We start from the raw sequence: 15,264 nt of genomic DNA, 5'->3' as shown, positions 1-15,264 counted from the left end.
TCTATTTTACATTTGCTAGTGTATATATGTCCATGCCACTCTCTCACTTTGTCACACCTTACCCTTCCCCCTCCCCATATCCTCAAGTCCATTCTCTAGTAGGTTGGCATCTTTATTCCCGTATTGCCCCTAGGTTCTTCATGACCATTTTTTTGTTTGTTTTTTTAGATTCCATATATACCTGTTAGCATACGGTATATGTTTTTCTCTTTCTGACTTATTTCACTCTGAATGACAGTCTCTAGGTCCATCCACCTCACTACAAATAACTCAGTTTCATTCCTTTTTATGGCTGAGTAATATTCCATTGTATATATGTGCCACATCTTCTTTATCCATTCATCTGTTGGTGGACCCTTAGGTTGCTTCCATGTCCTGGCTATTGTAAATAGAGCTGCAATGAACATATTGGTACATGACTCTTTTTGAATTATGGTTTTCTCAGGGTATATGCCCAGTAGTGGGATTGCTGGGTCATATGGTAGTTCTATTTGTAATATTTTAAGGAACCTCCATACTGTTCTCCATAGTGGCTGTATCAATTTACATTCCCACCAACAGTGCAAGAGTGTTCCCTTTTCTCCACACCCTCTCCAGCATTCATTGTTTCTAGATTTTTTGATGATGGCCATTCTGACTGGTGTGATATGATATCTCATTGTAGTTTTGATTTGCATTTCTCTAATGATTAGTGATGTTGAGCATTCTTTCATGTGTTTGCTGGCAATCTGTATATCTTCTTTGGAGAAATGTCTATTTAGGTCTTCTGCCCATTTTTGGATTGGGTTGTTTGTTTTTTTGATATTGAGCTGCATGAGCTGCTTGTAAATTTTGGAGATTAATCCTTTGTCAGTTGCTTCATCAGATACTCTTGATAAAAGAATAAAGAGGAAGCATTTGAAGATATAGGGAGAATGAGATTAAAGGAATAAATCTCATTTATTTAAAGGATATGGAGAGAGGATTTTGCACAGTGGAGCTAAGAATTTGATATGGATCAACCAGAAAGAGAGCAGTTTAGATAAAGTACAAAAAAAAAAAAAATCAGTGTTAAGCTAGATGATAAATCCAAAGACAGGTGGTGTTCTAGAGACTATGTATCTCCCTGAGTTCCAGAAACTGGAAGTCCTGAAGCAGAAGAGCGAAATGTTTAGAATAATAGATGGTCAAGAGATTTGTTCAGAGTTTGAAATATTGAAATTAACTTCTAACTAATGACAAATCTCATGGTATTGATAAGGGGGTAAGTAGCTAAAGCAGAGTGGAAGTGAAAATAGCAGAAAATCAAGGAGTTCTGGGACTAGCATTCTGGATGGTTATTATTTTAGATGTAATTTTCAATGAAATGCCAGAACTTCAAATGAAGGTGAAATTTTAGTCAGATTCTAGAGCCATCAAAGAAAATAGAGAAAGGTTATGTAGGTAAGTACAAAACAAAGAGGAATGAAAGGTAGTAAACTAGAATAACATGAATCTTACAGAAGGTGAAGTTTTATGTGAAAGAAAATTTAATGACTTAAATTTTAAAAACTAACTAGATGAATGATGTACTGTGGATTATGACAAAATATAGGAATTTTATTTGATGAACATACAGTCAACCTCAAATTATACTATAGATATGTCTATCTAAAATATTCTTTTTAGATTAAATTATTTTACTTTTGACTCTCCTACATTATTTAGGTACAGCTCAGAAATGACCAAGATAGGCTTTCAGACTCAAGTGATACTGTAATAGGGAATTAAGATATTCTCTTGTTAAGAACATATAGATATAACAAGTAGTAATGTGTTAATCATAATATATTTGTATTATATATACACTATTTGGGGTTTCTGAAAATCTTTTGTCTATACTAAATAAGTTAGCCAGGAAAGATTGCTTAATTCATACAAATGCATTTGATAATTTTCTGAAAAGACTTTAGAACATCTCTATACTTTCCCAGCTCTATGGTGGAAAAGGTAAATAGTTTAACAATATGTTCAATTGATGATATATCTTGCCCTAACATCTAATCATACACACACACACACACACACACACACACACACACACACACCTTAAGTTCTGTATATTAAAATGCACAGAATACTTATATAATACCACATAATGCTAGCCTATAATCATCTAGATGGTACTATGAATAAAAGCTGTTTCAATGTGGCTTTATTTGACAGTTTACTCTAACTCATTTCAATAGAGAACTAGTACTCATTAATATATATGGTGAGGGCTTCCCTGGTGGCACAGTGGTTGGGAATCTGCCTGCCAATGCAGGGGACATTGGTTTGAGCCCTAGTCCAGGAAGATCCCACATGCCGCAGAGCAACTGAGCCTGTGCACCACAACTGCTGAGCCAGTGCTCTGGAGCCTGCAAGCTGCAACTGATGAGCCTGCTTGCTGTGGCTACTGAAGCCCGTGCTCCTAGAGCCTGTGCTCCACACCAGGAGAAGCCACTGCAATGAGAGGCCCCTGCACTGCGGCAAAGAGTGGCCCCTGCTTGCCACAACTAGAGAAAGCCTGTGTGCAGCAATGAAGACCCAATGCAGCCAAAAATAAATAAAATAAATAAATTTATTTAAAAAATAAAATAAACTATATGGTGAAAAGATAAGAGTGCTCTTCAGGGTGATATTTGGTAACTATTAAAAATTAAATATTACTGATTTATATAAATATTGGGATTATAATTTTGTAAAACATTATGCCCCTGAAAATGTTTAGAATTCAAATTTATAGAACCCTAAGAATAAATGAAAGGGATGTCAAGAAGCTATCTTCTGAGAATTATGAATGAAAGAACAGAGAAATCATGATAGAAAATAAATGACCATGGGAACATTTTTAAAGTAGAATTAATTCTCTAAGATTTAAATATCTAAGATTTAGATATTTAAGAAAGAAAATATATAAAATATCTATATGAGAGAAAATAGCTATATAAATTTATTAATAATATGTGAGTAGAAGCTAAACTTTTAAAAATGACAAACACAATTGAAATGGTGAGAATCCTATATCCATTCTTTATACCAGGATATATTCCAGATACCAAAAATATTTTATGTAAAAAACAAAACCATAACTTACAAGTGTGATAATAAAACATCAATAACATTTTTAAAGTTTGGAGGATGAAAAAATAATTCTAAGCTACACAAAACAGACAATATGAAATATGTAATTGACAAATTTAGATTTATAAGATTTATTTTTTTCCAGAAGAAAATAAAAAACAGTGACTGTGGCCTGTACACCAATTCATAAAGACATATATTATTAAGGCAATAAAAACATCTAAATAAACAAAAATGTGGGTAAAGACTTTGAATGGGCAATATCCTGAAAAAATACATGTAAATCACAAACAAGAGTATGAAAAATTTCTCTAGTGATCCAATACATGGAATCTAATACTAAATGAAATTGTTTTTCCAATCCTTAATTACTAAAAATTGATATCTGTGAATATCCAGGTTTATTGAGAAAAGGGAAAAAAGACATTCTGAAGTATTGTTTTCAGTCTGTAAATTAGGAGGGTAAATTTTGCAATACAAAATTAGGATTTCAAATGAGCTTATTTTTACAAGTATGACTAAAGTTCACAAACATGAATACATAATGAATAATGTATTACATCAATAATGAATACATCAATGCATAGTACATGGTAAATGTTCAATAAATATTTTTCAACATTCAACAAATATTGCTGAATAAACAAACATAATATTGCTTTATTATGGAAACAGTTAGGTATGTATCCAGAGAATGTGTATTGCTCATCCAAGCAAAAGTATATCTCCAGTAATATTGACCATGTAGATCATAAACTATTTACACAAAAATTTATCTAGAAAATATGCTGACAGAGAAAGCTATTAGAGAACAATGTGTAAAATACATGAAATTATGTATATAGACACAGAGAGATATCAGCATCATATTAGTGAAAATGTTAATAATAGGTGGATAATGCTTTATTCTTTTAAATTTTCATATTTTTGAAATTTATCTTGTATATTCATCATTTTATTATAGCAAAAAGTGAAGCAATTATTATCTTCCAAAAATAATCTTATTCATTGAATCTGTTGTTTTGCCAACAAAGGATATACAAATTAAGCAAAAAACTAATACATGAAAATCAGACATTGGCACACTACAATCTTTTGAGATTATAGAGAATATTATCCTATAATTTAGCACATCTAAATTTAACACTGTGATTATTTATATTTTCAAGAGATTTATAACAGGATCTGAGTAACTATTTGAAAATGAGCTGTTTTGTGGAATGTGGAAAATGAAATTGTTTTTAACCAACTAGATAGATGAGAAAATGTATACGAATAAATAAACCACTTTATGACATTTTCTTACAATAATGAAACATTATTAATAACACATTTTAAAAGCTCATGTACTTGTTTTTAGATTGTTTACATAGAATTCCACTGTGATGCATTCCCAGTCTTTTGGAACATTTCCTTAAGGAAAAAAATCCCAGGGAAGAGAGAAAACTAATGCTGCTTCAAGCTATGTCTTAATAGGCTCCCTTGCTTTTTTACATTACTTATCATACATTATTTCCATAATGCTGCTAATTAATACAATTTAATCAGAAACAGTAGTTGTCAAAAACAAAACAAAACAAAGTTTAGAAAAAGAAAGAAAAGAAAAATGATCTCTTTGAAATTTAAATGTTCTCACACAGTCTCACATTCAAATATGAATTGGGAATCAATAATTTGCTGTCGATAGACTAACTCTTCTAATAGTTGGTGCATCTATAATATAGGTACTTGCTCAAGATCAAATATTGCTAACCCAACCATTTTGGTGCTTGGGGATTATAAAATAAAATATTTCATAATATCAGACTCAGGAAACATCAGCATGTCATGAAAGATGAATCAAAATAACCCTGACACTGCAAGCAATACACAGGCTTAAATGCTGCATCATAATGAAAGACAGAACAATTTACAGAGGATCACACCTCATGCACTTTTTGAATTGTTATTAGTTATGACAGTTTTATTACTTGAACCTTGACTGGCAGAATGGCCATCCCTTAGCTGTTTGATCTCCTAAGATTCTGCAAACAATCCTGTCACATATATAAACAGAATTCTCAACACTTATGTGAGTATCCAATGACATTAAGATTACAGCAGTGTAAATTTGATTAGTATTTTAAAGTAGCCACAGTGAGAAGAGGTCCATTTTCAATACCTGGGATATTAATATATGCCAGTGGTTTATACTGTGGTTTAGATTGAAACCCCAAAGAAATCACTGGCTAAAGTAAGAAATTCAAGAGATGTACATATGGCAAGGGCCTGTAAGTCAGTTACGAAGACTTAGAGACAACAAAATTGCACTATTCTTTACATCATTAGTTGATTTTCAAAATAGAAAACATAAAACATATCATAAAAATATGTTTTGAACAACATATTTTTATACTTTGTGATTTATAGTACATATCACATAGCATAATTAGATCTGAAATAGAGTTTCTTCTCAAGATATTGTTTCAGTATGTTTGCAGCTCTTAATAAGTTGATGGATTACACATTATTTATTTGTTTTATTTTTTATCTCAATATGTCAATCTTAAGAGCAAATAAATTTTGATTTTCCTGAAATTTCAAGATTAGAGTAGCTATCTTCATCTAGCATCACTTTTTAAAAAAGATTTGACATTTCTCTTTATTAACTTGTAAGTTGTTGAACTATTTTGAAATTTGCTTAAGAAAAAGAAAGGTGGAAATAGCCTGTCAACTACTTTTGAGGATCAAGAGAGGATCTGTGAATAAACAATAATATTGATTAACATTAATGTAAGGTAAAATTTTTGAAATTTCTAACTAATACATTGAGTATTAATCAATATTAGAGGGTTATTCAATTTGTGTGTGTGTGTGTGTGTGCATGCACACATGCATGTTTCTGCATGCTAGAAAGTCCTGAAGGCTTGACTATGAATATTCACCTTTTTAGTAGTATAGCATAGTTCCTGATTTTTAAACTTGCTTAATAAGTATCTGATGAATTATATTGAATGAAATAATTATCTTTTGTTACTCAAGTAGCAAAAAAAAGTGTTTTTAAGTATAAAATTTAAAACAAACAATTTAAACTATTATGTTGTGAGGTAATCATGTGGAAACAGAAAACATCTGTGAAATAAAATTTTGTAAATTACCATATACACTGGCTTCAAAATTATGATTCTTTCTCTAAAACTGAAGAAAAAGAAAAGTGTGTGACATAAAATTGTAAATAATACAATAGCATACAATATGCTGAAGAAGAGATATTTTGAAAATTCTGTCAAATTTTAAAATGAGTGAAATATGATTCATGAAATTTCACTCTCTTTTCCTGAAATATTTTTTTTCTGAAGGTCATCAAGAATACAGCTAACTGATGGATATCTTTTGTTATTTTCAGTTTATGGGGGCCCATATAACCCAGTTTCTCTTTGTCCAGTGGCACATTTGTTAACATTTCTTCAAAGACCAGAATATCAGCATTGACAGGTATTATTAACTTATCTCAGTCTTGAAATCTATATGTAATATGAAAAAACTGGTGATATTGCTGCCCACTTGTAAAAGGGTTCTATTAGTGATTAAATTTCTAGAAGACAGATAACCACTTAATTCCCATAGCTTTCACAAAATGTAACCTTGACTCTTACCAAAAAATAAATAAGCTGCCAAATTACTTCATTTCTCTATCTAGATTATTGACAAGGCCCATAATTCCTTTCGCTGAGGAAACTACTAGAGAAAGAATATTAGCTGCTTCCTGAATTAGCAGTATAGGGCTTTTTTAAGAAAAGCGTTCTGGCACTTATTTCTTTGGTGGCATTTATCATTTTTCTAGCTTCTTTTGTTGAGAGATCAGGGAATTCTACAGCCTTGTCCTGGAGGCTCCTTTCAGATTGCCTGGAGAATGCTCATTATTTTATCCTATATGTGATAGGAGTTACTTTTTTTGGAGTTACTCTCCTTGAGCCTTTCAAATTTAGCATTGTTTATTTCCCCCTGACCTTTTGACAGAGATGTATATGCATTTATACTATCACAATCAATTATATATCCCTTCATGTGGCTGAATCTACAACTGGACTGCTAATTCCATTGTTCCTTCTCTTGCTTTTTTTCCCAGAGCTCTTTTTGACAGCTGCAGAGACAAGTGGTCCAATAGATTACAAATATCATTGAAACTTCTTATGATGTTGTCAACTAATAGATACCATGCAAGTCATGGGCAAAATTATTTTTCTTTCAGAAATGAATTTTATGACTTACAGTCAGTGTACAAATTACACTTCAGCTGATTGTAGTTCTTTTTTTTTTTACCTTAGTTTATATACTACTAATTCTTAGATTAGTTTCACAGTAGAAAATTCCATTACCAATTTTAAGCCATATTTGCATGCTTTCCTTTTATTCATATTAATAGATGTTTTTAATTTAATAGTGGGTCTTATGGTGCCATATGACATTAGACAGGGATTTCAGTTATTGTAACAAATTGAGAACTATGCTTAGACTGATAGCACTATTATTTATTACATAATTTCTAAAACTAACTTTCTACCTAGTTCCCTACTTGCCAATGGGGATTAACAATAGCCTTTCCCATGTAAAATAAATAGATATTGTTTGGATTTCTGCCTGAAGTAATTAACAAATATATGTCTCAGTAAAACAGAGACAATGGAGGTTAGTGGTTAGACTACAGGGTATAGAGTCATAGTCCCTGAATTTAAATTCCAGCTCAGCCACTTAGCTATATGACTTTGGGTAGGTTACCTAATAATTTTTTTAAAGACTTTTATCTGTAAAATGAAAATTATAATACTACTAGATGATCATAGAGGCGTTGTGAATATTTTTAAAAATTTGCTACATGGGAATATCTTAAGGGATTCATGTCACAAAGTGAGTATTTGATAAAAGCTAACTGTATTTATTTTTATTATTATAAATGTTAATGCAAGGTAGCTAGACCTTGACATGCAAAGATACTATAAGGCATAGTATTTCATAGCAAGTGCTGAACTTTGATGTGGGCTAGAATTATAAACCACAAGACAAATGTCACAAGAAAAGAGCTTTCCTTTTCCTTCTTCATGGTTTCCTCCAATTTGCTTATACAAGTGTTTATCAATTTTGACAAATATGTTGCTAGTCCATATAAACTCTGTGAATGGAAAAATTCCATAGATTGCTATTCTAATTTCATTCTGGTATTATTTCTGATGGTTTTCTTTATTTAATTTTTAAACATCTATTTTGGATTCTGCACCCAACTGCAACAAGTGTGTAGTAAGGTAGAGTTCCCCCCTACACCAACAAACAATGCTCAGGACACCACCCTGGTATCCTACAATTTGATTCCATTTTAATGCTGTCTACCTGGAGATAGCATCAGGTTCCACAGGCTAAATGTTCAATCCTACAAAAATTCCCTCCCCCTCCCCCCGCACTTCAGATGCCAGTTGCAAGTCCAGGTTATAACCTGTGCTTCTGACCAACTTCAGAGGCTTCAGAGGTTCTCACGACCCCCTCCTTGGGCTCAATTAATTTGCTAGTGCAGCTCACAGAACTCAGAGAAACATTGTACTTAACTATATGATGGGTTTCTTATAAAAGGATGTAACTGAGGAACAGCCAGATGGAAGAGATGCAAAGGGCAAGGAGTGGGGAAAAAATCACAGAGTGTCCAGACTCCCTCTCTAAATCTCCACCTGTTCACCAACCTCTCTGAACCCCTCCTTTGGGGGTTTTATGGAAGCTTCATTACATGGGCATGATTGAGTAAATCACAGTCCATTGACAATTGATTCAATTTCCAACACCTCTGAAAGTTCCAACTCTCTAATTATAGCTTGACAATCAGCCCCCATTTTTTGGTGTGGTCCGAAATTCACCTAATTAACATGACAAAAAACACCTTTACTGCTGTTATCACTTAGGAAATTCCAAGGATTTTTGGAGCTCTGTGCCAGAAAAAGGGGATAAAGAACAAATATATATATATATATATTTTTTATTATAAATCACAATATCACAGCATCCTAATATATTTTGATAAGAAATATGAGCTAGAAACACTAAAAAGCATTTACTACTTAAAAATATCTAAATAAAAAAGTAATAAAACTTTGTTTCAAATAAGGATCCAAAATATTTATGGTGAATTATCTAGAAACAATTCATCAGGTGTTTGGTACATATGCTTACATGAGTCAGAATCTCATAATTAGTTTTGTCAATTATGTATAAGCTTTGATATAAACTTTGAAAATAGGTTTTGATATAACTTTGAAGTTATTTAGTAAATGTTATATGATCTGTTACCACAAAAAGATTGAATCTCATTCAATATTCTTGAAATATTCATTGGAATTTATATCTCAACCACCTTTAAAACTATGGTTTTAGTTATATAATGAGGGTATTTACCTCCACTAAACAATCATAAAAGTGGACATTCATAATAACTGCTTGGTGTCTACTTTCTTTTTAGATATTCTGCATGATATTGGAATGTTTTTTGGGGCAACTTATCTTGTGATTGCAAACCATTTGAACTACAAAACCTATAGCAGTTTAAAAAAATTAGAAGAAAATTGTTTTAAAAAAATTTATATGAAAACTATCTCTATAAATATAGTTTTGTACAGCAATGGTATTTTTCCGATTTCTGTTAGAGATTCTTTGGTTTTCAACAAGGACACAGTTCCAAAAGCATATATTCACTAGGCCTTTGCTTTGAGAATTCTTTAAATTAGTATTATTAAAATAAAATAATTTTATCAATGCCAACTAGCACATTCATCCCTCTTCTATGGAGATATAGACTGTAGGAATTTAAATAATTTTGAGTATGATAAAGCATAACAAAATAACTTGTAACATTCAGGCAGAATTTGTTTACTGGAATTTATTTGTTATTCTGGCAAACATTTTGTTTGTTAATTAATCCACAAAATAGAGTACATCATTACAGATTTAAATTAATAAATACCATATTTCAAAAAGACATGTGCACCCCAATGTTCCTTGCAGCACTATTTACAATAGCCAGGTCATGGAAGCAACCTAAATGCCCATCAACAGACAAATGGATAAAGAAGATGTGGTACATATATACAATGGACTATTACTCAGCCATAAAGAGGAACATAATTGGATCATTTGTAGAGACGTGGATGGATCTAGAGATTGCCATACAAAGTGAAGTAAGTCAGAAAGAGAAAAACAAATATTGTATATTAATGCATATATGTGGAACCTAGAAAAATGGTACAGATGAACCAGTTTGTAGGGCAGAAATTGAGACACAGATGTAGAGAATAAACGTATGGACACCAAGGGGGTAAAGCAGTGGTGGTGGTGGTGGTGGTGGTATGATGAATTGAGAGATTGGGATTGACATATATACACTAATATGTATAAAATGGATAACTAATAAGAACTTACTGTATAAAAAAATAAATAAAATAAAATTCCAAAAAAAAGAAACAAAGCTAAAATATGTTACAACTTTAAAATAAAAGTAATCTTTGTAGTTACTTTCATAATAAACATATAGTGAAATTGAAATAAATAAATAAATAAATAAATACACGGTTTTGGCTCTTTGTGAGTTCTATTATTTTCCAAAAATAATAACAATTATGATTCTATTAAAGTTATATTATATCCCAAGGGAGGAGTAAATTACTTTTGGAATAAAGAATATATGGAGTAGGTGTTGAATTGAGTAACATGAAATAGGATAATCCTACTCAACTAGCATATGTAATAGTATACATACAGGAAGTTTTTTTTTGTTTTTTTTTTTTTTTTTTTTTTTTTTGAGGTACGATGGCCTCTCGTTGTTGTGGCCTCTCACGTTGCAGAGCACAGGCTCCAGATGCGCAGGCTCAGCGGCCATGGCTCACGGGCCTAGCCGCTCCGAGGCATGTGGGATCTTCCCGGACCGGGGCACGAACCCATGTCCCCTGCATCGGCAGGCGGACTCTCAACCACTGCGCTACCAGGGAAGCCCACGGGAAGTTTTTTTTTAAGTCTCTTGAAATCTTAAAAAAGATTCACATAGTTTTAGGCAGAGTGTCACCTGGACTTGTATAATTCTTTATTCTTCATCTCAGTTTTCAAAACAAGGTTTAATTCTTCTGTGAGACCTTTGTGAGAAGATGAGAATGACTAGAGTGTGGTGTATAGAGACATGAGTATGCAAATCAGTGAAGCTCTCCAGGAGAGACTTCAAGATATAAACAAGAATGATAATTCCAAGTGTTAATGAATAAATAGGTGGAGATAAAGAAAGACTAGTGGAGGATTTGCAGCTGAGGGCTTTTTACCATTTTGGTACATGAAATAAGAAGAGGAGAAATAGGCAAAGTATATATTTGTGTGTGTATGCATATATATAATTCATAATTTTATCTCTTTTTCATGAAAACCATTGCTCTTTCCCTTTTGCCTTAACAGCTAATATTATGACTGTAGTTTCCTCCCCTTTCTACCTCTTCACCAGTCTGATTGCTATGGTGCCACCAAGGTAATCTAAAATATGACTCATAACAAAGCAGAACTGAAAAATTATGAGCCTTAGAAGAGCATAAGATAGTCATTTTATAGGACAAGAAAAGTCACCCTAAAGAAAGTTCTAAAATAGAGCTAAGAAAAATGTTACACTGACACAAGCCAGAGAAATAGGAGGAAGACAAGAAATCAAGTTCAGTCAGAACACCTAAGAGAAGAAAGGATAGAGATAAACGACATGTAGAGAGAATTTTCCCCTCAGGAAACCTAGTCTTCTGATAAGAGTTTTATATATATATATATATATATATATATATATATATATATATATATATATATATATAATTTTTTTTTCTTTACAAGATTAACAATTCCTATTATAACTCCAGGGCCTAAAAATAAACATCATCCAAAACATCTTAATAAAAAATGATTTGGTGTCAAAAAGTAAAGAAGTAACTGTAAAAACCTCACTGTTACAGAACTGTAGTTATAAAACAACTGTAGATATAAAACTACATATATATTTTTATTGTTAAAATAATTTATGAATTTGAATAAAGTATTCAATATTGGTCAATCTAAAAACTAAAAACATGAAACATTAAGGAAATCAACACATAATTTTTTTACCATTATATAACAGTCACATATTGTTAGATTTAGCAATATATTTTTATTTCCTTTCACCATTTGGCAAATGTATTAAGCATAATGTCCAATTTAATTCACTTCTAGATATTTCTCTGTAATGTGATACAGAAAAAAATGTTTTTGTGTTTCTGTACTTTGTAAAACCTGAAGACCAATATGTTTTTGAAATACACTATAATAAATACAAGATCTTCTGAATATTATTTTTCTTTAAGTGATGGGTATACTTTTAAAGTAAAGATAATTTTGAAAAAGTAGAAAAAGTTACAATTTATTTAAAGCTGATAAAGTTTAGAACTGTGCTTCAAAAAGTGAATAAAATAATAGGGGTCAAGAAATCCTTAAGTCTTGATACAGGTATTAAAACTAACCATATTATCGTCATATTTTCAACTGTCCAGTTCTGAAACTGGATGTTACTAGGATTTTTCACAAGCTACTACACCTCACTTTTCTAAATACTAGAAAAGGCTCTAGACCACATAAATGTAGAACTGGCTCTAAAATTTTAAGTCACTGTATAATTATGTCTATATGTAGATACAAACTAACATAAAAATAGTCATAATATCACACATAAAGGTGACTGCACATTCTTTCTAAACATACATTAGCTTTTGTTTAACTTCTTTGTTTCCAGACAGTGATAGAAATAATATATTCTTACATTGTCATTATTAACTTAAATGAAATAATTTTGTTGTATCTTTCTGCTTTATAGCAAAAAAGTCTTTTTTAAATGTCTTTGCACTTATTACTACAATCTAAACTTTCTGAAACTTTACTATATAAAATTACTAAGTCTTTCAAAGGATGGAAATTCAATTGCTAGCTTAACAAAACAAATGCATTTAGAATGTAAATAAACTGGAAATACTTGAAATAACCAGGGTAACATCTTTCACATATATTATGTACTAAGATACAAATTTTGAGTTTTCAATAATTTAGAAAATATTGGCATAAATATACAGAGAATTTAATTACCAAGCTAAAAGTTAGAGAATTAATCCACAACAGATGTCTGCACTTCACTTGTTTTATTCTTTTTTCTCTACTGTAATGCATTTCTGGTTCTCTTCTCCATATCCAAATCCTACATGTTTTTATGGCAAAGTATCAGAACTCACCTGCCTCAAGAATTTTAAACTGGCTAAGCATATTTCAAATACTTCTATTTCATCCTGTATCTGCTTTATATTCTTATTAAATATTCTAAAGAGAACTTTCCCCAAATATTTATAAATTTTATATACATTGACTACTTGGGTTTTATTTTTATATTCTTTATATATATATATATATATATATATATATAGAATCTTCTTCATGAGCAATTTTTTGAAGGCTAATAAGATGTCTTCTATCTTCATTTGATTATTCATTATGCCTAGCATAATGTCATATACACAAAAGTATTCAGCAAATAGTCTACATTTTTCCTGAAAGAAAATAATGAAAATAATAAAACAGTTCTACCAATTTTACTCTCAACTATTGTTAAACAATTTGATGTATTAAATTGTGAGCTTTAACTATTTTCAGAAAAGAAATGTTCAACTAAATCCAAAAGTATTGAAAATGCTCCTTAGCAAAATCCACAGTATGTACAACACCAAAAGTGAATCCTAATGTAAACTGTGGACTTTGGGTAATAATAAGGTTTCAGTGTAGGTTTGGGGGTGTAAAAATGTACGACTCTGTATGTTTGTGGTGTAGAATGCTGTACCCCTGTGGGGCAGGTGTATATGGGAACTCTGTGTTTTCTGCATAATTTTTCTGTGAATCTAAAACTGCTCTAAAAATTGTTTCTTAAAAATTGTTACCTAATAATTATAGACATTAGCACTATGTTAACAATTATAGCTAAACTAATTGAAAAGTTGTAGAAATAAAAATTAAAGAAATCTCATATAGTTATTTCCCAATAAATAGTAATAGGAGATCTCTTAATGAGATCTCTTAAATTTAGCTACTAATAAAATTAAATAACAATTTAAATGCATTTTTTTTGTAGAATTCCTATGTGGAAGATATTTGACCAGTATAAATACTGAAGTAAAAATTTTGCTCTATATTTGCTTAAGTGTAAAGAAATATCTTGTATTGATTAATGCCTTTCACATATAGGAAGTTTCTTTTTAGTATGAAAAAAGTGCAATAAAAAACTGAAAGAGTGTTGAAGATTAAAATGTGAATTAGAAAGTTAGATATGAAAATGTTCACAATGAAGAAGTGTTTAGCATAGTATTATTTCTGAGTTCCATGTAAAAATATGATTTCCACACACTCTTTCCATCATAATATTGAACTTATCCTTACAGGTAAATCTTAACCAATTTGAGAAAAAAAAGACTGTAATATAAATTCACAATTGTGTATAAAACTTACACGCTTTGTGAAATTTTTGTTTCACGTCATGAATAGTAGATTTTTGTGTCACCTGAAAAGTAAAATAGAATTATAAGGAAAAAGTGTTCATTTGTTTGCTACATATTTGTTTAAGAAAAAACCATAATTAATATATTCAAAATGTAAAATAAGTACAAAATAGCCAGCTTGTTTTGTTTAGCTCTTTAGGCACTACTGCTTTGACAACCTTGAAAAATTTCAGCAATATAGCTTTTTCCAAAGTTTTATATTTGTATATAATAATAATAGTGAAATTATGTGAGTTCATCCAAATTTTTATCTCAAAATATACTTTTGAATTTTCTCTCCCCATATTATTAAATTTCTGGTTTCCAAATTGATGAGACTATCAATTAAAAGTATGAGTAAATGTAAAAAGAGAAAAAATATATAGTAAAAGAGTTTATCAGAGGAGGCCAGGGATATAAAATTGATTTACATGGACAAAAGAGGGAAATGTTTACTTCAAAATATTATAAGAAAAAAATATATATCCTATCTAAGCCCTGTAGTTAGTTATGTTTTTAAAGCTTCCATCCAAAAATATAATAGGTCCATCAAAAATCTATGTTAGATACCTATTTTTTTTGAATCTCTAAATATATTATT

General features: G+C 30.8%; 1 protein-coding gene across 1 annotated transcript in view; it reads right to left on the bottom strand.

Moving 5' to 3' along the window:
• TECRL (trans-2,3-enoyl-CoA reductase like) overlaps positions 1-15,264 on the bottom strand; it is a 98,244-nt gene that overhangs the window by 56,932 nt on the left and 26,048 nt on the right. The window contains exon 2 of the mRNA XM_060090651.1: positions 14,635-14,686. Within this exon, the coding sequence (XP_059946634.1) occupies positions 14,635-14,686 (52 nt within the window). The remainder of the gene's footprint in view (positions 1-14,634; positions 14,687-15,264) is intronic.

The sequence above is a fragment of the Mesoplodon densirostris genome, chromosome 1 (assembly GCF_025265405.1).
Source record: "Mesoplodon densirostris isolate mMesDen1 chromosome 1, mMesDen1 primary haplotype, whole genome shotgun sequence".
NCBI lineage: Eukaryota > Metazoa > Chordata > Mammalia > Artiodactyla > Ziphiidae > Mesoplodon > Mesoplodon densirostris.
This window is presented reverse-complemented; position numbering and strand designations above follow the sequence as displayed.